The sequence below is a fragment of the Acomys russatus genome, chromosome 18 (genome assembly GCF_903995435.1).
Source record: "Acomys russatus chromosome 18, mAcoRus1.1, whole genome shotgun sequence".
Taxonomy (NCBI): domain Eukaryota; kingdom Metazoa; phylum Chordata; class Mammalia; order Rodentia; family Muridae; genus Acomys; species Acomys russatus.
The window spans coordinates 6,725,007-6,751,405 of NC_067154.1; the positions used below are offsets into that span (position 1 = coordinate 6,725,007).

Here is a 26,399-nt window from a genome sequence, read left to right on the forward strand (position 1 = left end):
CCCCCGGCACCACCGCCACCGTCACACCCCCACCACCCCCAACCGCCGGCCGCTGCTGCAACCAGTCTCAGCACCACCACCCCCAGCACCGCCACCATCACACTCTCCCAACCCCCAGCCCCTGTCCCCCCCCCCCCCCCCCCCCCCCGGCCCCCCACAACCAGTCTCACTTGCCTATATGGCCTAGGGGTCCTGGCTCCAAGCTCAGACGTCCAGACCCAGCCCACTTGGCAGATGCCAGAGGCACAAGTGTTTCCTCAACATCCCTGCTCCCGAGGCACTTAGTTCAGATCAGGGTTTCCCTGTGCCGCTGGGCAGCAGGGAGCAAGTCTGCCCCTAGCAGTTCAGGGGCCTGGCCCACCCAATCAGGTGTGAGCCACCCCCACTGCCCCCCCCAACCCCGTTGGCTTTACACTGCCCTGGGTCCTGGTGTTCCCACGTCTGCGGAATAGGGGATAATCGGTCCTAAAGATAGCATATGCCAGCAAAACTGAATTATGTCAGGTCTTACTTCTGGTTGTGGACATTTTAAGTGCCGGGCTTTTGCTTCTGATGCATATAGATGCCTCAGCTCCTTTGTAAAAGCAGGCTGACATGGTGGCGCTCTGATGAGCACACACACAGGACCCTGTGCTCCCCACTGTGGCCTCAGGTGGGCTCCACGGGGCCTTGGAAGCCACAGAGTGTGGCCCATACATGCAGGCTCTATAGTAGGAAGGCTCTTGGCCATCACGGTTAGGCTGAATTGGTCCTTGCTTCAGAGCTGATGGCTAGCCTCGCCTGCAGTGCTGCAGAGTCCCTGTCATGGAGTCAGGGATGCACCAGAGCAGGCTGTAGGTTAAGAAGGGACTTGCGGTGGCATGTGGAAGGAGAAATGAGATATTTGGCATGGAGTTGGGGGCGGAGATTGGGATGTGTGAACCCTAACATTTGAAGGGCTAGGGAGGAAAAAAATGCCATAGAGAGTGAGATATGCTCCTGGGGTCTGTTATATCTTCAATGGGTAAGAAATGGGAAAGATTCCGTCCAGCCATGGAAAGATTGTCTCTAGAGGTGGTGAGTGTCTTGTTGCTAGGTGTATTCAAGCAGAGATATTGCTGAAGGAACCAGACCCAAGGAGGTCCTAAGTGCCGCGGTTTGCAGGAGTATCCGTCGTCTGGGGTAGCAGGACAGCTTGGGGAGAGTTGCTTTTTTTCTCTCTGGCCAGTGGGCCTCTGGTCTTCTGGGCTACCATGACACCTCCAGACCCCACAGTCCATATGCTGTGTCTCATCATTTGGTTGTTGTTGTTGTTGGGTTTTTTTTGGTTTTTTTTTTTTTGTTGTTGTTTTGTTTTTACTGTAGATCCACTTGCTGAAGGGCTCTAAGCTTTATATATGAGCTCCTTGACCTACTGGCACTGCCTCTGGCTGGCTGTGGGAGGGTGTTTAGGAAGATGCTAAGGCTGTTAGGATCTCCTTGTTGGAGGTGGAGGCCAGGGGTAGGGGGGGTGGAGGGTGGGGGGGGGTGGCGGGTTTCTGGGTTAGGGGGCGGGGTTTGGGGCAGGGTTGGAAAGAAGCCTTGGGTGCTGGAAAAGGCAGAGAGCCGAATGCAACTTGAGTTTAGCGGTATAGATTTAGGATGTGGCATGATTCGTTTCCCAGCCATGTTTCTTTACCTCTAAGGTAGAAGTAAGAGTTGCACTGGGGCGTGGTGAGAGATTGTTGAGCTGCACATATGCCTCCAGAGCACATGGTCTAGCATCGTAGACTGGCGGGATTCTAGAAGCACGCTGACACGTGGGAACATATTGCTGAGGCAGGAACTAACTATAGGATTGGAGGGAGTGGCCTAGAGACAGAGGTCAGAGAAAGCCTTTACCGAGGCCTCTCATTTGGGCTGGATGTCAACAAGGAGAGAGGCACAGACATGGCCTTCTGTGCTTTGAAACTAACACATCCAAAGGCCCTGAAGCTTTCTCTGTGGGAGACCGTGGTGGTGCTGTGACCTGAATGTGCAAACACTCCACATAGCTAGAAGTTGACAGAGCAGTAAGGGGAGCCAGGTGGAAGGCAGTGTCCAGGGGAAGAGCCTAGTGGGCCCCACAGCAGTTCACAGATATGATGTGCCAGAAACCATGACGTCAGCGGTTACATAGCTGAACATTTCCATGTAGAGATGAGGAAGACAGAACCTTCCTAGGAGGCCCACCAATTGGTGAGAAGACGGCTGGTGCACATGTCCCATATGCAAATCCCTTGGGTCTGAGCTCTGTGTGCCTTTCCACCCTCTCAGTCAGCTAGTGGGCAAGCGTGGAAGTCCCTGGATGGGGTGTGTGCTTGGAATGGGCTTGGAGCATGAAAGTAGAATGACCTATGACCTGAGAATGGGACTAGATGGCATGCCATGGACCAGTCCTGTTCAGGGAACACCTCAGAGGCATGCTTCTTCCTGGGAAAGGCGTCTCCCAAGATAAGCCAGGCTGACTTTGCTTTTGTTTATTTTATTTTTATTTTGTTGAGACAGGTCTCTCTAAGTAGCACTAGCTGACCTGGAACTCACTAGGTGGAGTAGTCTGACCTTGAGATCGCTGTGATCCTCCTGTTTCTACTCTGCTCCAGTTCTGGGATAAGAGGCATGCAACAGCATGCCCAGCTAGCCTTTGATATCTTCAGTGACATGGTATAACCCTCGGCAGGTGCACCGGGACTCCGCATAGCGGTGGGAGATGCCAACCACAGAAGCCGTTGAGTCCACTCCCTTTGCTTTACACATGGGAAAAGGTAAAGCACAGAAAAGAAGTTGCCTGAGGTCACACAGCAAAGAGCAGGCAAACAAAGGACTTTTATGCTTCTTGCTGTCCCAAGACAACTGCTGTGGCATGTAGGGCACCTCCAAACACCAAGCCTTGCCCACGGGTTACCACCCTCACCTCCCCATCCCACAGACAGTGCCAGGGAGATGGTTCGGCAGGTAAAGGCGCTTGATGTGCAAGCCTGGTGACCCGAGTTCAATCGCAGAGACCCACCTAAAGGGAGTCCACAAACTGCCCTTTGTTCCACATAAGTACACACTACTACTACTACTAAACACGAATAACTCCAGACCGATATATAACAGAATGAGACAAGAAAGACAAAAGAGTGTAAGAAAATATAAAATAACACAATGAAACATCGCTTTTCTTTTAAGCAAACATTTAGTCTTAGATGCAGTTTGGTGTCTTTCTGTCTGGACTGTCAAGCTCCCTGCTGGTTTCTCCTTCCAATTTTAAGTTGTAGGCCCCGCTCACATCAGAACCCTGGAGATACGGCTCAGAGGGGTGAGAAAGCTTGCTGTACAGGCATGAGGACCTGAACTCCATCTCTGGCACCCATGTAAAAATGAGGTGTAGCCACGTGTGCCTGTGACATCGGTGCCATAGAGGATGGTGGTGATGGGGGTGGAGACCAAAGGGTCACTCAGCTTGCTGACCTCCAGCCTAGTTCCAGGTTCAATGAAAGACCACATCTCAAGTGAATGAAGCAGAGTGATGGAGCAGGACACCCTGTGTCCTCCTCTGGCCTGTGTGCACACGCCACATATGTGTACAAATGGCAGGGGCTTGAACCTTAGCTTTGCCTTGGCTAAACATATAGCGAGAGCCCTGATAGCATCCTAACCACTCAGAAAGGCGAGTGCTCACTCCCTTCTCACTGTCCTGTTGAGCTAAAATGCCCAGCCTTTCTCTTCAGCTGTCAGCCCAGGGAGTGAGCCTTTCTTCTTCTGGTGGGGACAAAGAGTGCCACACAAGAAGTCTCAGTTTCTCCTTCTCCATCTCCATGACCAAACTTCTCAGCAGAGGCTAAAGCTCCCTTGTGCTGGTCTACAGGCGGAGAAAGGCTGGGGCTTGGCTCTTGGCTGCTGCATCTATGGAATACTTCATTTCTTTCCTCCCAGAGTCATATCATATAGGAAATGCTCTCCAGACTCCAGTCTGGTTTATATAGGCAACTGGCTCAAACTCTCTTTAAGTCCAGGACCTGTATGTATGTATGTATGTATGTATGTATGTATGTATGTATTTATATAACAAAATACCTGAGGCTGGAAATTTACAATAGAAATTTATTTCTGGAGGCTTGGTGTCCATGAACATGATGCTAATACACAGTGAGTCTCCTCATGACATCATCTAGGTGAAGGTATTAGAACATGTGGGTCTCTCCTCATTCTAAGTCCTCCCATGCTGTCATGGGGGCTCTAGCTTCATGACCCCATTTAACTCCAATGGCTCCCTAAAAACTCCACTTCCCAATCCTATGAGTACATACATTTGAAGGGTAAGTTTCCAATGTGGCTTTTCCAAAGGCACATTCAAACCATTTGCTCATTCCCCTTGGCTAACATAGAGCAAAGCTGGAAAGTGACAGTGACCTGGCCATGGGAGCTGAAGGTCACAGGTTTATGCTATAGACCGGATCTATGAACTTCCTGCTTTGGCTCCGTGGAAGCAATAAGTAAAAATTGCTGTTGAAGTGACCATCTCGTTACAGCCAACAACTGAGCCATTACTCCCCGCGCTGAGTCATGGTTGTTCCTGAGCCAGCGCTGTCTGACAGGCCTCCAGTGGACGGAAGTTCTCCACTCAGCAGTGGTCTACTGTTGCCAAAAAACATGGTGGGATCACAGACGAGAGGCACACAGTCTCAACTCCCCAATCGCCCATTGCATCTTTGCTGAAGAAAGATGTAAGGTTCTGTTGTCTCCTCTGGCCACCTCTTTACACATCACTAGAATGGAGAAGCACAGCAAAGGCATGCCTCTAGCCAACAAGGCTACTGCTGTGTCCCCAGGATGGTCTCCTTCCCACTCTTTTCCCATTCTCCTTTTGAGGCCATGCCACGAGGATTCTGCTTGGTGTCTACACACAAGACCCCGCTGGTCCTGAAACTCCAGCCCTCCACCCTTCTAGCTCCAAATACCTTTTTGTTTAAATTCACAATGAAGTCTCTAGCAAATTGGAACGGAGGTCTCCTGTGTCCTCTGCCTCGGTGTAGCCCTTTCAGCCTGGTTACCCTTGACAACTGAGGAGAGGAGAGAGACGTAAAGAAAACTCACAAGAAAAGCAAGCCAGACCGATCTTGTGAAAATCAGTGCAGATAAAATGGTCGCTGGGATGAAGTCTCAGTGCCGTAGGCTTCCTAATGCAGCTCAGGAGTCAGAGTGGCTTCTGGGAGAAGGTGCAGAGGACAGTAAATTCAGAAGCCTGAGCATCAACTGCACCTGGACCTTCATTTCTTCTCCTTGGGAGTAGTTATTAATCACTTACTGTATGCCTGGCATGGTGTGAGAGCTGGAGACAGACACATTAAGAATCAAAACATTCCCTATAAAGCCCAAGTGTCATGTAAACAAGCGCTAAGCAAATGTTTAATGTTCTTCTTTAGAGAGTGACGGGAGCAATGAAGCCAAGAAGAAGAAGGGTGGTAAAGGCAGCAGAGCATCTTGCAGCTTTTAGTGGGTTTGCAGGGACAAAGCTTCATGAGGCCACCAGGTCACCTTGGAGCCAAGAAGTACGAGGGAGAGAAGTTCAGCAAACATGGAAAGATGTGATGTGGAATTTAGGGGATCCAGGGCCAGGGCTTACAGAATCTGAAATGAAGTTGGGTCCTTAACAGTAAAGGCAAAAAAAAAAAAAAAAAAAAGCCTAGCACCACAGGGTCCTCATGCGACAGGTGGGAAGCTGTGCTTGCCCAACTCAGCTCCGCGGTAAAAGTCCACAGAGAGAAGGTAAGGAACACCGCTGGTGACATCCGCTGGACTGGCCACTGGGAGGGGCGCCACGCAGACTCTCAGCTCTCCTTTGGGCATGAGCCATGGGAGTGAGGGCATCAGGGACTCCCAAAGCATCTCTGCACTCAGGCCATCTCTGTTGCTAAGCAGGGGGAAGTAGGGAAACTCTTCAAGATGGGGCAGTGGCACCCCTCAACTGTGAGGCCAGACTCAGGACCCCTGAGCCTTGAGACACAGCCCCGGAAAGACTGTAGTGGAACAGGCCTCTTAAGATTCCAAGGAAGCATCACAGTGCCCTGGGGCGAGGGCTTCCTGCTGCCAAACACTCTGAGAGGGTCCTTACCTGTCCCCAGGTGGTCTGGAAACTGTCACCTAGAAGAAAGGTTCTGTTCCTTGTGAGCACTGAGCTCTGACCTTGCTTAGCATATGTCCTCATGGACCTGTGGCCCTCAGCAGGGGGTGGGGGCAGGGGAGTGGTCCTTCCTCCACTCCCTCTCCTTTGCAAACTGCAGCTAACCCCTCCTACCCTGAGGAGTTTGGAGACAAGTAGGTGACACTTCTGCTCCTGATACCAAAGAAGCACCCAGTGCAATGGCTAACATCAATGCTATGCTACCAAAGGCATGCCAGATTCTTCCAAGGCCCCTGGTCTCCAGGACTTAGGTCCTAGGGCAGTGACAGTTCTCAATGTTCAGCCTCTCTCTAAGCTGCATTCCTGCCTTTCTCTGTGAGGAATAATGTTCTCTGCAGTCATCTACTCACAGAGGGTGCCAAGGGGATAAGGACTTCCCAGTCCTGGACCCAGGGTGCCATGGTGGGCAAAGCAGAGAAGTCTCTGTTCTCTGAGGGCTCATGTCCTAGTGGATACAGGCAAAAATAAATAGGTATATGAATATAATTTCAAGGACATGTGGAATATACATCTATATAAAGGCAACGTATGCTTACACCCTTTATAAGCATTCTATATATATTTGGTTTGTATATTTATGCATGCTGTATATGTGTGTATAGAAATAGTATGTATATATATGTATATGTGTACACACAGCTATATAAAAGCAAAGATTCATTATTCACTGCATATTCAAAGTCTATATTTTTACCTCTGGCTTACAAATGATAAGTGGAGTCTTAGTAGCTTCATTGCTCAAGACTATAAGGCTATACCCAAGCTAGATGCCTCAGGGCAAAGCCCATGTTCCTTCCATGACATCTATCAGACACCATTCAAATGCCACCATGTTTGGGAGCCACAAGGGATTGGGCATAGCCTAGTTTCTTGCTTAGTGAGGAGGGGTTTGCTAGACTCCCCAGGGAAAGCAGGTGTTTGCAGGGGGCTGCTTCATGCATTCCAATCAGTCAGATCCCAGCATCCACAAGCCCTACGCCATGCAGCTGAGTGGCTGACATTTGTTTTAGAGTCTCTGAGGCTGGGGCTTGCCTTTATCCAGCTGGCTGTGGAGTCGGCGTTTCAATATTCCTGATGACATCTGGCTCCTCTGCTTGTGCTTTAAATGCTGTTGTCTGACCTTCAAGCTCCTTAGGGGTGGAGTGCTCCCTCCCTCAGGTGAATTGTGTTCCCAGAGTGACCCTCCAGGCAACTGGGTTATCCCCAGTGCCCCAAAGAGTTCTATGGGTGTTTCCCACCTCCCTGTGACTCCAGTTCTATGGAAGCCATAGGAGAAACACAACGGGGGTGGGGGTAGGGTGTCTGTGCCTAACAGGCCAATGGCTCTTTCCTGGCAACATTATTAGTTGTTTGCTGTTTGCTGTGACAAAACACCTAATAAAGGCAGCTTGAGGAAGGAAGGGCCCATTCTGGCTCACAGTTTGAGGACTCATAGTCCATCACCGTGGGGAAGGTATGGTGGCAGGAGTGCAAGGCATTGTGTCTGCTGCAGGAGGTGGAGAGAGATGAACACTGATAATCAACTCATTTCCTACTTTGTATACAGCCTGGGACCCCAAGCCCATCGAATGGTGCTGCTCACTCTCAGCATGGGCCCTCCTGTTTCAGCTAACCACATGTAGAAACTCCCTCATAGATATGTGCACTCACCTGCTTTCACAGTGATTGAAGGTCTCATGAAGTTGATAGTTAAGATTACTACCTGGGAAAAGGAAAGAGGAAGGAAGGAAGGAAAGAAAAAAGGAAGAAGAATGCTGCACTGGGAATAGTGGTGTACACCTTTAATCCCAACACTCACGAGGCAGAGGCAAGTGGATCTCTGTGAATTCAAGGTCAGCCTTATCTACACAGTGAGTTCCAATACAGCCAGGACTATGTATAGAGAGACTCTGTCTCAAAAACAATCAAACAAAATTACCATCAGAGGAACCCACCACTCTTGATCAGAGCCAAGGGAAAATTTGTCATGCCCCAGGGTCCCTGCATCCACACCCTGCACCCACTACTCATTCAGGGTAGCCCCCCATCTCTGGTGCCAGGTGCCATTTGTTTGACTTTTGTAGAGCATGGAAGGATATGGGAAACCCTAATCATCAGATCTGAGCCCCAGTGTCATTAAATCTAGGTATAGATGATTTTCCATCTCTGGGGCTGCCCTGCTCAGGATGCTTACAACACCCTGCCCCCTGCCCCTATACACAGTCTCCACCTACCAGGTACCAGCAATATCTGTATCCTGAGTTATAAGAACCAAAAATGTCCCACAGACATTACCTGACACCTGATGTGGGACAAAACCACCCCATCCGGGGATAACTGTCTGGCTATTAGTGAGTGATGGTAAATGTTGGCTGAATATGGTTTGCCAAGCTGCCTGCTTCCTAATCTTGAACTGGTAGCTGTCACATTCTATGCAAAATGGGCTCCACTGATGCTGCAAAGAGTTTTGAACCAAGAAGATGAATGATCACCTGGTTGTACTGGATGGGAAGGAAGCAGGTCAGAGGGACAGAGGGGAATGCAACAGCCAAGGCTGAGAGAAACTCATAAAGATGCCACGCTGCTGAACTTGAAGACAAAGGGGCCAGCAGCCAAGGGATGTGGGCAGCTCCCGAAGTCGAGAGGCAAGGAAGCAGATTCTCCCTGGAGCCTCCAGCTGGCACTCAGTCCTGCCAACACTTCAGAAACCAGACCCTGACCTCCAGAACAGCGCAATGATAAATGTGGATGTTTTCTGCCAGTACACACGTGGTCCTTTGTTCCAGCAGCCACCGGAAAACTGAAATAGTGGGGAAGGTAGATTTAAGTGAGCAATTAAGACAACTATGCCCATTGCCTTGGAGAATTCCAGGTGTCCATCCATGGCACCACTTGGCCGAGGAATCGGAGGCTTTGTTATCAGAGCTTGTATTTCTGGCATTGCTTATGAAACAGTGTGCGTGAGGCATTCATTTGCTCAAGACTCATGTTGGACAACTTCTCGGCTGGCTCAGAGCCTATAGGAGTGGATCAGACAGCTTTCCTTGCCTCAGAAGTAAAAGCCAAGAGTGGGGGGGGGGGGGAAACGGCCCAGCAAGTCAAGTTTGGTTTCCAGCACCTATATTTAAAAAAAAAAAAAAGAGCCACACATGGCAGTACATGCCTGTAATCTCAGCGCTGGGGAGGCAGAAGTAAGCAGATACCTACAGCTCACTGCAAAGCCAGTCTGCCTGAATAAGGAGCCCCCTGCTCAATGAAAGATCCTGTGTTAAAAAGATGCTTGCTGGGTGTGGTGGTGCATGTCTTTAATCCCAGCATTCAGGAGGTAGAGGCAGGTGGATCTCTGTGGGTTCAAGGCCAGCCTGGTCTACAAAGTAAATCCAGGACAGCCAAGGCTACACAGAGAAACCCTGTCCCCCCAAAAAACAACAAACAAATAAACAAACAAAAGATGCTCTCTGTCAACTCCTGGTTCCCATTGCATGTATACATCCAGACATGTGCATCTGTATATGCGCACGTGCACACGTGAACATGTACACACTTGCACCTACTTACACACACACACACACACACACAGAGGGGGGGGGGAGATCAAATCAGTTGTTTCCAAAGGGAAATCACAGTTCAGAAATGAAGTAGGGCAGACAGTCTCCAGAAAGTAGTTTTGAATGGAGGAACAAGGTTTGGGGTGCTGTGACAAGGCCAGAAGTGGTTTCCACTGGGCATCCCAGAGTATGTGAGGGATGTCCAAGGGAAGGGCAGCTCTGGGCTTGCTCTGGAGTCAGAAGCATGCTGCCTTCCCACCTCAGAGAGCAGCTTGGGGAGATGGCTTGGTAACATGCTTGCTCTATAAGCTTGAGAACTTGAGTTTACCTGGTGCCCATGTAAAAAGTCATATATGGTGGTTCATGCCTACGCTCCAGTGTTGGGAAAACAGAGGGGAGGACCTCAAGGACCTCCAGGACTCGCTGGTCAGCCAGCCTTGCCAGTGGGTGTTCTCCAGGTTCAATGAGAGACTGTCTGAAAATTAATAATAAGCGATCGGGGAAGACACCTGAAAGCAACCTCTGGTGTTCACACACATGTGTACACACATGAACACACATACACACAAAAAAGAGTTTGTAATTCACAAATCCAGAAAGAGAAGCTCATTGTGCAACAGGGCATTTAGTGCAGGGAGCCTTGGGCAGCAGACCAGGAAGCAGAGACTGAGGGAGGCAGGGAGGGAGAAGGCTTGAAGGGGCCCTTGTTGCGGGCTTCCTCAGGAGCAGCAGGCAGGTTGGCAGGCAGAACAGCGCAGGGTTGGCTGATGCAAATCATGTCTGTGCCCCTAGTCAGAGGCTGATGTCTCTGTCTGTCTCTGGCCTGGGGTGATGAGAACAAGTATAGAACTAGTCAGATAACACAGGGCTAGGCCTGGACCCTGATGCTTGGGAAACCTTCACTATAGGGGTACCCATCTTTCTCTTTCTTCTCTTTCCAAGAGGTTCTTCCTAAAAATGCAAAGGCGCAGGCAAGGGCTTCCTGGGAGCACCCCGTCCCACAGTTAAGGCAAGTAGGATATTGTGAGGGCTGAGTGGATCAAACCGCTTCCCCCTGGGGTGCAAACTGCAGGATCTGAAGCTTGCTGTGGACTCTTGCAGGGGAAGAAAAAAAATCACCCAGGCAGATTTGCACATAATTCTAGAGAAATCTCTCAAAGTTCAGCCCTGCCCTCGGGAGCTAACCTTCACTTATGAGCAAAGCAGCAAAGAAGAGCTAGCATTTTTGAGTGACAGTGTGGAAAATTCATGGGGAAGGAGGGAAGGCGTGGTGAAGGCTGTAGTTTTGAGTGTGGTGCTTGGGGTCGAAAAGGGTGATCTTTGAGTAAAGGTCTCAGTGAAGTGACATTTGGCCACAAATGTATGGATGCTGGGAGGAGAACCGTAAGCAGAGACAACGCCTCGGGGTGCAGTGCTCCTAGGGGGCGGGGTTGGTAGGGATGGACTCCAGGGAGAACAAAGGGACTTATGGAAGCTTCCATACCTCAGGAACAACTGGGTGTTGACCTGGAGTGTTCCAACACAGACGACACCCATCTTCTGTCCTGGTTTGTCAGCCCCACTTGATTCCCTCAATCATTTGGCTGCCCCACGCAGCTAATGGCTTGAGTGGAGCCCTGAAGGTCCAGCTGAGGACCACAGCTGTACTCAGGGAATGTGACCCACCAGTCACAGCAGGCTACCCATACGGTGACAATTCTATGGCTTTGAAGTCTTATGGTTAACTTATCCTGGCTGCTTGTGGACTGTGGGCCTCCAGGGAGCAGCTACTGGCTAGTCTGGAGTGTTTGTGGAGACAAGAACAGACTCATGGAGACCAGTTAGAGGGCCATCCTAAAATTCCAGGCAAGAATGATGGAACAGAAGTGTTGGTGCCACCAAGTATGAACTCTCAGAGAGAACTTCACAGGGGTGGGTGTTCAGTTCTGCAGGCTCACAGCCAGTGTTCACAGAGATGGCAGTTGAAGTGGGATAGCCAAACTAAAAAACAGGAATAGATAATCTCAAATGTCAGATCATTATTTCGTGGGTGAAGTTGAAGAGCTATCATTTTCCCAGTAATTAAAAAAACAATCTAAGTCTTAGATTTTTAGCAAATCGGTGTTCAAATCCTACATCCACAACTTCCTGACTGCTTGACTTGAAAAAGCCACAGTGTGTAAGTTGTCTTCGTCGTCGTCGTTGTTGTCGTCGTCATCATCATCATCATGAATCTAAAAAGAACTAATATATAACATGCATATGTTCACAGGCAAATGGGAGCTGTTTTCTGAGTCTGCTGTTGCTTGGGAAAGATGGTGGTCAGGAGACACTGTTCAACCTAGAGTGATTCCCAGGGAATACACTTTGAGAGGTTACAAAGGAAATGGCGTTTTCATTTGCTTAATGGGATAAAGCTCTGTATAGTGACCAGGGAGCACACTGCTTTTAGAGGTAGATCTGGCTTGTCCCCAGGTGGAACTATCCTTATTTACATAACTATCTACCAAGATTTCCAAGAAGGATGGTAGGTCCTAATGTTAGGGGTTGAGGGCTGGGATTGTGGATCTAGATTGGTAGATTACTGGCTAGCCCTCAGCACATCTGGGTGGAGCCCTGGTTAGTAGCATTAACTGCTAGTCTGTGTTGTATATGTTTCCATGTGGTAATTTTAAGCCTCGGGCATAACAGCCACCATTCGGAATCGCAGAAGCCATGCCAGTCCTGACTCAGTGGAGAGACACGGCCCCTGGCTTATCAGCTGTATGACCGTGGCTGAGTCACTCCTCATCTGCACCTACCCCACAGAAGGTACCTGTAATGCTTGATTCCTCCACCCCATGTGCCTGAAGACGAGGTCCATGTGGAGCATGCTTACATCTGTGTCACCTGGGTGGAGTGAGGAAGGAGTGAGTGAGCAATGCTTGGTGATTTGGTGGACACAGTTACCTTGTATTTTTCTGGACTATTCCAAAAAAGGCACTAGGCTTTTTAAAATATAGAAAAATGAAGGCGTTTGGAAAGCTGAGGGAAGATTGCCAAAGAAGAAAGTCGGTGTAAGGAAAATACAAACAAGGATTGGCTGAGCAGGTGGTGGGTCCTTGCTGGAAAGATGGCTCAGTGGTTAAAGCACTTGCAAGCACTTGCTTCTCTTGGAGATGACTTGGGTTAGGTTCCCAGAAGCCATACTAAGTTGCTCACAACTATCTATAACTGCATTCCGGGGGTTCTGGTGCCATCTTCTGGTCTCCTCAGATATCCTTACATACCCGGTTCACACATAGACAAACACACACACACACACACACACACACACACACACACACACACACACACACACACATTAAAAAATAACTCTTGAAAATGAATTAAATAGAAAACTACAGTAGTTTACCATGGGCACCATCACAGAGTGACACAGGCTGAACGGCCTCCATAGCAGAAATGACCTCCTCACAGTTTGAGAGACTGGAATTCTGGATCAAGATGTCAATGGATGGCTTCTCCTGAGGCCTCTCTCCTTAGATTACAGGTGGTACCTTTGCCAGGTCCTCATGCGGTCCTTCTCTGTGTTTTGTGTGTCCCTTATGTCTCTTGTGACCTCTTTTCCTTTTCCTATGGGAACATTAGTCGTGCTGGACTAGGAATGCCCATCTCATCTCATTTTGCCTTAACCTGCTCTGTAAACAGCCATCTCAGTTGAGCTGGACACAGTGGCACATGCCTGCAATCTCAGTGCCCAAGGGGCAGAAGTAGCAGGACTGTGAATTTGAGGCCAGCCTGAGTGATAAGGTGAGGCTATGTCTCTGAAACAACAACCAAAACCCATCTCCACATTCCTATGTACGAGGACTAGGTGAGGACTTCAACATGGCATCCAGGAGGACTAAGTTCAGCCCATGACAAGTACAGCCTCCACAGGGTCCCCCTAATAAGATTGTGACTTGAATGTTGGAGCTCTGAGGGTCGTGCCTGTGTTCTCTTGGACAGCTGGGTGTTGGCCTAGAGTGTTACAACACAGACGAAACCCATCTTCTGTCCTGGTTTGTCAGCCCCACTTGTATCCCCTCAATCATTTGGCTGCCCTCAGCTAATGGCTTGCCATCAAACAGTTGAACTAACAGTTCCATGGGTTGGCGAGGCCACACGCTTTATCCAAAGAAAGGATGCAGGTGTGGCCTGGCCAAACCATGGATAGATACTCCATCAATCAACAGGATGTCCAGTGTTGCAACTGAATTTAGAGGAGTCCCATGGGTTGAACCCGTATCTGATACCTGTACCATGGGCTCTCGAGCCCATGGAGGATAAAGGGCACAGTGTGGTGAACCTCCAGAGAGAAACCTATTTCCTGCATGGAGCCTTCTGAGGCTAGCTTTTCTCAGCAATTCCATGAGATGGACTAAGGCCTTCGGCCACCACCAACTTTGCATGAAAGAAACATGCTGGAGCCTTAGGTAGAGCTGGGAATATTTTGGTGAACTAGAAAGTGGTGGGAGTGAAGGTTTAGACATCTCCAGGCCACTCTCCTTCCTCGCAATCCCTGCTCTGTGCAGGTAAAGGGCCATCTTCACACTCTGTACCTGCCTGCCACTCCCACTGCCAAGGCTCTAGCCGTGTGCATGCCCTTTGACCTGGAGGCCTATTTGTGCTCCCAAAGACAAAGAGGGCCATTTCAGGCCCCAAGAAGCCAATGGCTATGAAATGGAACACATTCTTGCCACTGAAGCACCCCAATAGTTCGTTACAAATGACATTGAGAACTTAAAAAAAAAATCCAACTGTCAGAATGACCAGATGGAGAAGAAACCAACAGCCAGCAAGCAGCAGCACCAGGTAGCAAGAAGAAGGAGCTATGCTATGTTGTGTGGTCACTGGTCCTGAGGGTAGTCTTGGGCAAGGCTCTAAACTCCTGAAGCTCTCTGCTTGCTGGAGGTTGAGGGGGCTGAGAAGCATGTGTGAGGAACTACCCTTCCATAAGCCATGTGGTAATTGCAGATTTACCAAGCCAGAAATAACTGAGGTTGTGAGTTAAGACCAAAGGGCTTCCTGTTATAAATTCAGCACTCCCCGTGACCTGAGCTTCTCCATCCCCATATGGCCATTTCCAGAGCCTTCTTTATGGGCCAGTGGTGATGCTGTGCAGTGTCTGAAGAACATCTGCACCATGCTCTGTAGAGAAAATCCAGGATCCCCATCCAAGAACTAGGCTCTCCCTGGTTGCAGAGACAGCAACTTCAGTGCCACAAAGGGTAAGACAAGAACAGAGCCCAGACCATAGCAATGGATCAGGAAGAGGCATGGATAACCAGGAGACAGGGAGGGAGGTGGGGCATGGATAACCGGGAGACAGGGAGGTGCAGCACATGGATAACCGGGAGGCAGGGAGGTGGAGCACAGATAACCAGGAGACAGGGAGGTGGAGCACGGATAACTGGGAGACAGGAAGGTGGAGCACGGATAACCGGGAGGCAGAGAGGTAGAGCGTGGAATTTGGCTGTTGCTGGTGATCAGTGCGCAGTGAAAACCCTGTACTCAGCATGGGGGTAATGTCACCACACACAGAATGGTAAGATTAGAACTGTGAAGGCCAAAGGCCAAACTTCTCTGGCACCCCAACTCTACTCAAAGTCGTGCTCAGAATTAAACAAAGCGAGGTCATGTGCTGGCAAAAACGCAGCTGGTTTTCATTCTCTATGAGCTCAGCACTCATGCTGAGTAGAAAATAATAGGGGCATTGTCGCTTTCATTGTGTTAAAAAGAGCACCCAAGCCAAACCTTCCTCCTACTTAACTTTCATAAAACTCCTTTGACAGACAAGTCTTGAGAATTCCCACTAGGTGCTTAAACATTAGCATCAAAAAATGAGTTCAAAGCCCAGCGTGGTGGCACAAGACTTGAATCCCAGCACTTGAGAGGTGGAGACAAGAGGATCTCTGTGAGTTTGAGGCCAGCCTGGTCTATAAAATGAGTTCAAGAACCACCAGAGTTGTTATATAGAGAAACCCTGCCTCAAAAAATAAAATAAAATAACAAAATAAAAATAAGGAAGACAGAGAGAAAGAAAGAAGGAAAGAAATTGGGGGGAAAAAAAGAAATGAGTTTGGAGCCAGGAAAATTGCCCTTCAATAAAGTGCTTAACATGCAAACAGGAGGACTTCAGTTCCATCCTCAGTGGCACATAAAGAGTCTTGTGACCGCAGTGATGGAGTAGAGACAAGGGGATCCCTGGAGGTCACCAGCCAGCCTAGCCTTTTTGGTAACCCCAGGCCCCAATGAGAGGCCCTGTCTCCAAACCTAAAGCGTCCATCACCTAAGGAATGTCACCCAAAGTTGACCTCCTGCCTCTACATGCTTATGCACATGTTCATGCACACCTACACGTAGAGAGACATGACCACACACACACACACACATACATATGGATACACATACATCTGTGCATGCACACAGAAAAGCAAAAAGGAATGAGTTAAGTTATTAGAACTCTGGGGATTAGATCAGGATGGCATGAGCTATAGTAGTGAGTTTGGGACCATCCTAGGCTACTTAGAAATACCCCAACTCAAGGTAGATAGGAAGGAAAGAAGGCTAGTCAGGTAGCAATGACGTCACAAGGATGTCTGAAAGGAACTTTCTCAGCGTGTACTAGGGACTACACTTGATACGAGCTACAGTGGTGAGACTTCCTGCTCCCTGACCTCTGGAAATCCACACCCAAGTCAAGTGACTCCTATGACAACTGCAGCCTAGCAGCCAGAACACAGCCTTTCTCTGAACGTTTGGTCCACAAACGTTCATGCAAGTATTCATTATAGAACTTTCCAGAAAAGTTGGATAAAAAATCCACCATCGCCACTCTCAAGATAGTTTTCTCAGTTGGTTCCCATGGAGAAGTTGGGCTCATGCCTCGTCTCTCCTGTTTGTTTTGTATCTTCACTGATGTGACAGCAGCAGTACATGTTCCTGATAGTAGCCAAACATCCAGATGTCCAATGTTCTCTGTGTTTCCCACATGCTGGGTTTGCTATGGATCCTGTCATACTATTTTACAGTGTGAGACCAAAAGAGGAGGAAAGAAGGGAGACTTGTGAGATGGGCAGGATCATAATTCTGGGACCAGAAAGTGGAAGGACTTCGGTTCCTCCTTGAAGCCATCTTTCTTAGTCCCTTGAGCGCCTGAATCTGACTTTAATGCTAATGGGTAGTGTAGTGTTGATTTGGGCTTGGAAGACAGTAATAGGAGAGTCGTGCTTGTGAGATTAGACAGTTTGTTAAGGAGACTATCAATGAGATGATAGCTGGGCCTCCAGATTCTTAGTTCTGAATTTTAGGAAGGACCACACAAGGAGGCGCTAGGCTCGGGCTACGCACGAGCAATTCAGGGATGCTGGGAGAATCCCGTGTGAGAGGACATGGTGCTTGGTGGATGACTACTTGTTCATGGGTAGATTGGACCATAAACAGCCGCCATCACTTGTTCATGGGTGGATTGGACCATAAACAGCCGCCATCACTTGTTCATGGGTGGATTGGACCATAAACAGCCGCCATCACTGTTGTTTCATAAGATTTGTGCACACACACCAGTTAAGCAAAGTTAGAACGAAAACTGCTTTAGAGAAATTTGAGTGTTTCCAGGGGTCAGAGACATGCAAGTTCCAAGAATCTTTGAGTGCTGGAGGATTTTCTGGAGATGAACCACAGAGGCCTGAAACACATCAGCAAATCCCTGAGGGGAAGTACTCTCAAAGGAGGAGGTGGTTGCTGACCTTGGAGAGAGACCAGAGGAAGGGGCACAACCTGGCAGGGGCTACTGAGAAAACGAGAGATTCTAAGAGTGTATGCAAGAGGTTAATAGAGTGACATATGTGACCTGCTGGGGGGTGGGGAGGATATCCCAGGTGGCTGATTGACGGAAAGACGAGTGAAGGGCACTTGGGACCTTGAGTTAGGCACCCAGCACTTTCACAGAAAAGAATGATGGGACAGGAGCTTGAGCTAGGGTGGCTGTCAGTGGGCTTCCACAAACCCAAGATCACTTCTGTAGGTTCTTGTGACTTCTGAGGAAGGGGACACCAGTGCTGGCAATGAATCCACAAGCAACAAGGACCCTTAAGGTAGAGAGTGAGTGGCCTGTTCAACTTCGATGTGGCCTCCATTTCCCAACTCCAGCCCAAGCGGGGCATCTCCACTCTACTCCTAAGCCTCAAGGCTCCCAAAGTGCAAATGGGGTTGTTGAAACCCACCTCAGACACCCACAGCTGTAGGAAGCAGCGGGGACTCCGGTGGCTTGGTCCAGTGCCTGATTTTGTTCGTCTCTCCCTCCTCCTTAGATTCTGGTGTGTATGGGCGTCTCTTCAGCCAGCAGTCCCGCTGCACCCACGGTAGATATGTGAGGTTTTAACTGTGTGGGTTTGTGTCTTTTTGGCAGGTGTCTCCTCTGTGACTTCCCTGATGTCCCTGGCTTGGGTGCTAGCTTCCTATCACAAGCTGCTGCGGGACTCCAGGGACGACAAGAAGAGCATGAGTTACAGAGGGGCCCTCATCCACCTCTTCTGGCGCCTCTTCACCATCTCATCCCGAGTTATCTCTTTCGCCCTCTTTGCTTCCATCTTCCAGCTGTATTTCGGGATCTTCGTGGTGGTGCACTGGTGCGCCATGGCCTTCTGGATCATCCATGGTGGGACAGACTTCTGCATGTCCAAGTGGGAGGAGATCCTCTTCAACATGGTGGTAGGGATCGTGTACATTTTCTGCTGGTTTAACGTCAAGGAAGGGCGGACTCGATACCGAATGTTCGCATACTATACGATAGTCTTGACTGAGAATGCTGCCTTGACGTTCCTTTGGTATTTTTACAGAAACCCGGAGAGCACTGACTCCTATGCCGTGCCAGCACTGTGTTGTGTCTTCGTTAGCTTTGTGGCTGGGATTACGCTCATGCTCTTATACTATGGCGTGTTGCATCCCATGGGGCCGCGGGCTAAGGTCTTTGCCAGCTCCTGTTGTGCCGAGCTGCTCTGGGGCATCCCTTTGCCCCCCGATGTTGAGCCTATGGCACCTCAGACCCCTGGGTACCGGGGGACCCAGGTCACGCCCACCAGAGCCGTGACGGAACAGCAGGAGGACCTCACGGCTGATACTTGCCTGCCCGTATTCCAAGTGAGACCCATGGGGCCCTCCACCCCGTCAGGGCGTCCTTACCACCCAGAAGGGCCCCTGATTAAGATTGACATGCCAAGAAAGCGGTACCCAGCCTGGGATGCGCACTTTGTAGACAGGAGGCTGCGGAGGACTATTAACATCCTGCAGTACGTCACCCCCACCGCAGTGGGCATTCGCTACCGAGATGGGCCTCTGCTCTATGAGCTGCTGCAGTATGAGTCTTCACTCTAGAACACCTTGACCCAGATTGAGAAGGGGACCTTAAGTTTGGTTGCGGTCAACGCCGCCTGCAAGAAATATAACCCTCCCTTCCCCTGCCCCAATACACAGAACCACCACCACCGCCACCAACACCAACACCAACACTACAAAAAGACCAATAAGTCACATCCCCTTCAGATAAGCTTTCTTTCCAGTCACTATATGCATACGAAGATATTCTCTATGTTTTGTAAGTAAAAACAAAAAGGAAACCTTTCTTTTGTTTTTTACACATAAGAAACAGTCTTGAAAACAAAAAAGAACAACTAAATAATCCCACACTACAGTTCCTAGGATGGAGAAGGACCAGCTAGCTAAGCTCCTCTCCAAAAGAAACAAACAACAAAAGTTTTATACCTTACACCAAGTGTAGATCATTTATGGGATTGGTGCTGATTGAGAGAATAAAACAAAACAAAACAAAACAAAACAAACAAACAAACAAAAACCTTCAACTGCCTTATGCCCTTAGGTGCTGAGTTTCTTTAGGTACTGTCATATTTTCTCACACAAAACTCTCTGGTAACTTTTGCACCAGGAGAGGAAAAAATAAATAAATAAACAAATAATCAAATGAAACAAAATCTACCAACAAAGCAAGCAAATTAAAACAGCAAACAGATACCAAAACAATCCTTCCTATCTGATGACTTGTATTGGAAAACAAGCAAATTGACCAAAAGCAAAGGCATACAACGCCCTCTCTTTGTTCAATTTATCTTGCCCCCTTCCCCAGTTCGCAAAGCCTTCTAGAAGCTAAAGGGCTATTTGGGATCTCCACTGGCCGGAAAAGCTACTGGAAGGCTGACTATGTGCCATTTTAACATTTGCCTAGCAAGGACTGCATTGTTTTCCCGTGCAAAAACAAACAAATATAACAACAACAACAACAGAAAAAGAGAATGAAACCCCCCATGAACACCCAATTTGGTAAATTCTAAAAGCAGATCAAAGGAGCTGTCCATGAGCGCCATCAAAGAGAATCAGCAATGATAACACTCAGCGTGGTAGCAAAAAGGACGTCATCAATTTAAAGGCACAATACTTAATCCATGACTGGCAACAATGATCTCTTCCGTCATTTTAAGGCTGAGAAGGGAGTGTGTGTGTGTGTGTGTGTGTGTGTGAGAGAGAGAGAGAGACAGTGTGTAAGGCCTCTTCTCTTTTCATTTGGTGGGAAGCCTTAAATTGATCTGGAAAGAATTTTTCATTTTTCATTTGTGCTTCAAAAAAAAAACACACAAAGAGGAACACTAGAATATTTATCTATCTATCTATATATATATAAAAAAAGTCAAATCATATTAACCGACCCATTTCACAGACTGGTGCTTCTGTCAGTGTGGCTGGCTGAGACTCATTCAGCCTGGTGCATTTGGGGTGAATGGACTGTGTGTGTGTGTGTGTGTGTGTGTGTGTGTGTGTGTGTGTGTGTTGTGTGTGTATGTGTACACCTGCTGCAAGGTCTTGCCAGAAATACATAAAATGAAGTGAGGTAAATACGGTGGTAGCTGGGGGAGGGAAATGAGAGGGTTGGTATGGCAAGGTGGGTAAGTGGCATCTGTGTGTGGCCATCTACCTAGAGAGCAAATCCCCACCCCAGAGGCAGAGGCTGGTCATCCAGGCCCAGCGGCTTGGGTGAGGATTTGAATCAAATTAATTTTCTCACTATACCTTGTTGAATTTCTGGAGGTGTCACAGTATGCTTGGCCATTTGTGAAATTTTTAATTTGTTTTTGGAAGGTAATGTTCCTTTAAAGAGTATTTCTGTTTTAGGGTATTATTTCAATACCATTCTATCTCTACTTGGGCACAGAAAAAAGAATAAAAAAAAAGAAAAAAGAAAAAAAGAAAAAAAGAAAAAGAAATTTAATCATAAAAAGAAAAATATCTCCACAAAAGATATATATGTGTAAATATATATATATCTATATATACATACACAGTATTTTTAAGACCATACTGTTAGTCTTTGTTGTCTGTGGTTGCGATTGTTTTTTTTAAATTCTGGATTAACTGTTCAGGGTGCGAGACCTCACACTGAGCTATTCTTAAGAGAAGTTCAAAAGCTGAGGAAAAATTTTTTTATGTTTGAGGAATTTTTAAATTTTATTTTAAATACATATTCAAAAAAAAGCCTCTCTTTGCCACCCCTTCATGGTTTATCTGACATTCTTTTTCTTTTCTCAAATCTTTAAACCATTATATTAGTTGTGAAACTAAGTGTTCCCTCCTTGGTTCCACCTTCTTATCTCATATGTTACCATAATTTGCAGGACCTCCCTAATATGGGGTCGTTGGGGGGCGGGGGTCTTGCCTGGTCCCTGCTCGGGAAGCAGGGCAAAACAGAGCACACTTGGGCTGCAGTGAAGACGGGCTAGGCTGCCTGCCTAGCGGGGGACAAGACAGGGAGAGAGGAAAAGGCTTGGAGCAGTGAACCAAGGGAGCTCCCTAGGAGACCTGTTTACTCCCCTGTCCCTGCTGGGGCTCCACCCCCAAGCTCCCCACTCCAAGCTCCACTCTATACTCTGCTCAGGCTGGGGAAGATGACTCCAATTGTGGGGTGGCAGGGCATCCCTTTGGCTAGCTCTGGCCCCAGTTCTTGTCTGTCCCAGGTCCGGATAGCTTCCTTGAAGTTGTTCAGGGCCACCTGTACCCTCTGTACCTCTACCACTCTGCTTGTTTGCCTAGTGTTAGACACATCTCCATTTTTATCTCTTACTCTTTGATCCCACCACAGGCTTTGGCCTGCTGCCCCTGTGGGACCACTCTCTCTTTAGCACAGGTGCACAAGTCCGTGTTTACACAGAACTTAGGAATTGTGGGTATTAGCTGGGAGCACAGTGTCCAGTTTAAGGAGGCCCAAGCCCTGGAAGGTGAAGGAGGAAGTGGTCATGGGCTTCTCACCATCCCTTTGCTTCAGCTGTGGTGGCTTTGGCCTCCCTTCCTTCTTTAGCAGCGTTCCTGACTTCTCCCAGACCCCTCCATCAGGCCCTACCCTTCCCAATAAGTCAGTTGAAAATGTACCTCTATAAGCCAAAAAGCAAGGAACAAGGCGGGGTTTGGGGTGGGGCAAGTAAGGACTGAGAGAGACTGGACCTGTTTCCTCTGGCAGCATCGCCCCATCTTGTAGAGAGCCCACCTCTGAACTCCATTGTTCTTAGGCATTACTTCCCATGATGCCTTCTGGTGTCCTTCCCCTTCAGAGGCCATTGATAACTGGCTGGCTCTCAAGGGTCACTAAAGAACCTCACACCTTATCAGTGTCCTCTTCTCGGATGACCTGGGCACCTCACAGCAGGACCACTGCACGGAGACATGCATGTCATCACCCCATGGCAATCTGCTCTCACCATCCGATCAGTGTCTAGGCCCCAGATAACCTTTCCTTTCCTGGGTTAACAAGATCCATCTAAGTTTTCCCCAGCTGCAACCGATAGGGCTTGCAACAGAAGTCTCTACACCTGTGTTGTTCTCTGGCAACTGACCAACTCCTAATATTTAGCTTTGGTAAATAAGCCTGTTGGTACCTTGTTCTTTTCATGTGGTTCCCCCACCATAGAATATGCCTGTAGACCCCCACATTTCACTCTCCTAACCCCACAGAACAGTTGGCTCTTTCTCTTGTTCTGAGAAACACTGTCCTATCAGTGCAATGAGACCAGTTTTGTTGGCATTGTTTCTAAAAGCCTTGCTCCCACTCCCCACCCCAGCCAGCTTCGATGGATCTGCCTTGGAAATCTTCAGGTCTTTCAAGGACATGACAGGGGAAGTTAAGAGGATCTAAACCCATCAAGTCTGCTCCTGTGGACTCCATTTGCCCCTAAAGTTTCTGATACCTCAAAGACAATCTATATCTACAAAATGCCTCCCTGCTCTCTGAGGTCAGACTTGTCTTGTGTTTGGAACCAGGGATGCTAGGAGAAACACACGAAGGTAGACTGAGTGCTGAGAGAAGGCAGGCTCCATCTGTCCTAATCAAGGGAAGACACATCTCCCTGTGGCCTGGAAAGACCCCTGTATTACTCTGCAGATAGAGAATCACTCAATTCTTTGTGGTCCCCATGGCCTCTCAACATCACTGGCCCCCCAGGGTCCCATGGTGGCTAAAAGAGGACAGATCCTGTCTGGTCCCAAGGACAACTGTCCTAGTCATGTAGCCTTTCATGATATGGACTTTCGACCCAATACAAATCCAATTCTCAGAAAAAACATGGTATTTTTAAGAGCACCAAATCACATAATGTCTTCCACTCTTCCTCCTCCATCCAAATCTGCTGTCACCACCTAGATGCTCATCTCCTCCTAGAAAGTCAGGTGCCCCTTTGCAGTTCCTCATGCCTGGGAAAGAACTCATGGTTTCCTTTTCCCTTCAGCTAGTTTGCCCCTCACCACCTGGGTCTCTCATGATCCCCAAGCCTTGATGCTTCTACACCTGAGGAAAAATGTTCTCTACCGGCTTCTGTGTGCAGGTGTGGTGTATAGAAGTCTAGAAGAGAGTGAGGCTGGAGTATGCTCAGGGCTCCAACCCCCTGCAGTGCTATGTCTTGGCATGTGGGTGGCCATCTTGCATCCATTTGCCCAGCAATTGGCAAATACAAAAATAACCCCCACCTGATTAGGCTACATACAGATTTGACATGTAAAGGGAAGAGGAGTCAGTGCAATTCTATGGCTTCAAGTGGCACTTCCAGAGTTGCTTGGAAAACTGCCAAGGAAATCTGAGAATGCCCCAAGGAACGACAATGCAGAGGAGAAGGAAAGGGCTCTGAGGAGTCAACCCCTCAGCCTGCCAGGGGACAGTTCTAGGCGTTGTGGTCTCAAATGCCTGCTGGGCTCCCCTCTTCTCAAGACACAACTTAGCCCCCTGTAAGATGCAACCTAGGCTTAGTATTTGCACCTTTCATTAAGGTCCTGTTGGACATGAGATAGGCATTATTGGAAGGTGTGGGGGGGGGGCGCTCATCTAGTTCCAAATATGCCCTTACCCTATCTCCTCTTCTCAAACTGAGCCTGGTCCAAATTTGGGCAGCCTTCCTTTCTCATCTACAGGCCAGGCTCTGGAATGTGACATTGATAATGGTTATCCAACTGCAGGCCTTATCTGCTCATAAGAGCATCCTAAGTCAACATGTGCCTGTCTCAATTTGGAATTGTATAACAATGTAAAAGGCAAGTCCATTTCCTTATAGGTTTTCTGTCAACCTTTCCCCACACCCCCACCCCTGGGAAAAGGAAGATGTAGTGACGTTTGTCTCATCCTCCTCATCCCTGGCTGTCCTAAAGGTTTCCGTTTCTCACTGCAAATGCTGTATCTGTTGCTACTGGCTGACTATCAGAAGATATGGACGTGACCTAGTCCCAGCTTTCTCCTCTGCACCTGCATCTTTCTGGCTTACTCAACTCCTAGGCATCACCTGCTTCTTTCTCTCTATCCCTTTCTTTTCAGTGACTGGCAGGACACAGCGGGAGTGTTCTGGAGCCAAAGGTCATGAGGGCTATTAATGATGGCTCCAGAGAGCAGCAGACAGACTGCCTCTGCAGGTGGTTCCCCTTCTCCTGGCCAGCACCTGTGTCAAGGGCTAAGAATAGACCACAGGAACAGGAGCAGGCAAGGGCCTAGGGACACTTGCCCTGGTGTGCCCCATTGCATGAAAAAAAATGTGTATGCCCAAGTAGGAGAGAGATGCTGTCCTTGCTGGTCTCCAGCAGGAGTCCCTAACCCCCTCCTCAAACTAAAGTCAGTCAGCAATCTCTGTTCCTGCCTTCAGGGAGGATGGCTTCTAGAACATCACCCTCAAGGCAAGGGGGGAAAAGATATTTATGACTCCCCCCCCTCTTGGTACAGTGCTGGCTGATAACTGGAGAGCACCTGTCTCTAAGTAACCTTTGGCCATCTGTCACCGTGGAACCAAATGACCAGTCTGCCATCAGACTCTAGTCCATCCTCACTATAGGCCTGAGGTCCTCAGGCTTGCAGACTCGTTTTAGTGTCACACTTCCGAGGCACTTTGCTTAGAGCAAGACAGACCAAGAAGGGCCACAGGGCTCCACTGTGATCAGGGCTCCACTGTGATCACGGCTAATTCATTTCATCTCTTGGTGCCTTGGTTTTCCATCAGTAAAGTGGATGGTGGGTAGGGCACTTCTGCTCTCCCTCCTGCTCAGGGATGCTCCGATGATTCAACCAGCGCTCCCTGCCTTGAAAGCATCTCACAGGAACAGGGGTGACCCCATTCCTTGGGAACTAGAAGTATGGAAAAGGAGGAGGTTTCAGAGACACGTAACACTCAGAAGCCTAGGAGGTGAGCAAGGAGGACATGTGCACAGGTTGAGAGCCCTGGAATTGTCAGCGATGTCACAGCACTGCTAACCCAGTACTGTAGCATCCAGCTGGGGATATCTGGTCACCTGGCTCCTGCTGGGCATCTGTCAGTTCTTAAGTCCCATCATGTTACTTTTTCTTGAGAGACCAGAGAAAATATAGGAGAGTGTGCTTCTGGAAGTGGCTATTCACTGAGCGCCTGACAGACAACGAAATGGGATGGGCAGAGAGGGTCTGGGATGGTGTGGGAGGTAGCCAGAAGCTCTTTGGGAAGGAAGGGGCTCTTGCCTTTGCTCAAAGCCTTGAGGTTTCCCTTGTCAAATGAAGTCATCCCCCCAGCCCCCTGCAGAGTACAGAATGCCCCAAATGTGCTTTTCCAGCACCTATCTTGTCAACTACAAATGGTTATGCATACTGTGGGTCTTCACCACTCCCCAGTGTGCTTTGTCTGGACCCTGCAGGCAAAGCTTCGGAGATAGGTGGGACCAGGGAGTGGCATGCAGTTGTTTTTCTTTTTCTTTTCTTTCTCTTTTCCTAAATTGGGATATGTTCCCCCCTCACAATTTGAATTGAAAAAGTTAATTTCAATTTCTTTTCCTCCCTTCCTCTTTTTTTTTTTTTTTTTAACACTATGGTTTGACTGTTATCATTTCAAATACCAAGATACACTTGGAACAAGAAAACAGACCTGTCTTAAGAACTTCACTGTTCTTAGGACCTAACCCAGAGTGCGAGCAGGTGGGAGCCATGGAGGACCTTAGCACGCCATGATACCAATTCTAAATTGGTTCTGAGAACCATCTTGCAAAAGAGAACTGTAGAGGCTCCAGTTCCCATGGGTCAGTCAATATGGTCCTAGCCAGGTCTGCTCTGGCATAGAAATTCTCACCAAAAACTACAAAAAGAAAGACAAGTCACTTTCTGAGACTGCCCCAGATGAACAGAGTGTTCTCAAGGGCAGGTCTTGGGTACT

The 26,399-nt window shown here is 48.6% G+C and overlaps 1 protein-coding gene across 1 annotated transcript in view; it reads left to right on the top strand.

Annotated features, from left to right (window-relative positions):
- Xkr6 (XK related 6) overlaps nucleotides 1-19,441 on the top strand; it is a 206,466-nt gene extending 187,025 nt beyond the window's left edge. The window contains exon 3 of the mRNA XM_051160674.1: nucleotides 18,107-19,441. Coding sequence (XP_051016631.1) covers nucleotides 18,107-19,071 — 965 coding nt within the window. The 3' untranslated portion in view covers nucleotides 19,072-19,441. The remainder of the gene's footprint in view (nucleotides 1-18,106) is intronic.
- The last annotated feature ends 6,958 nt before the right edge of the window (nucleotides 19,442-26,399 follow it).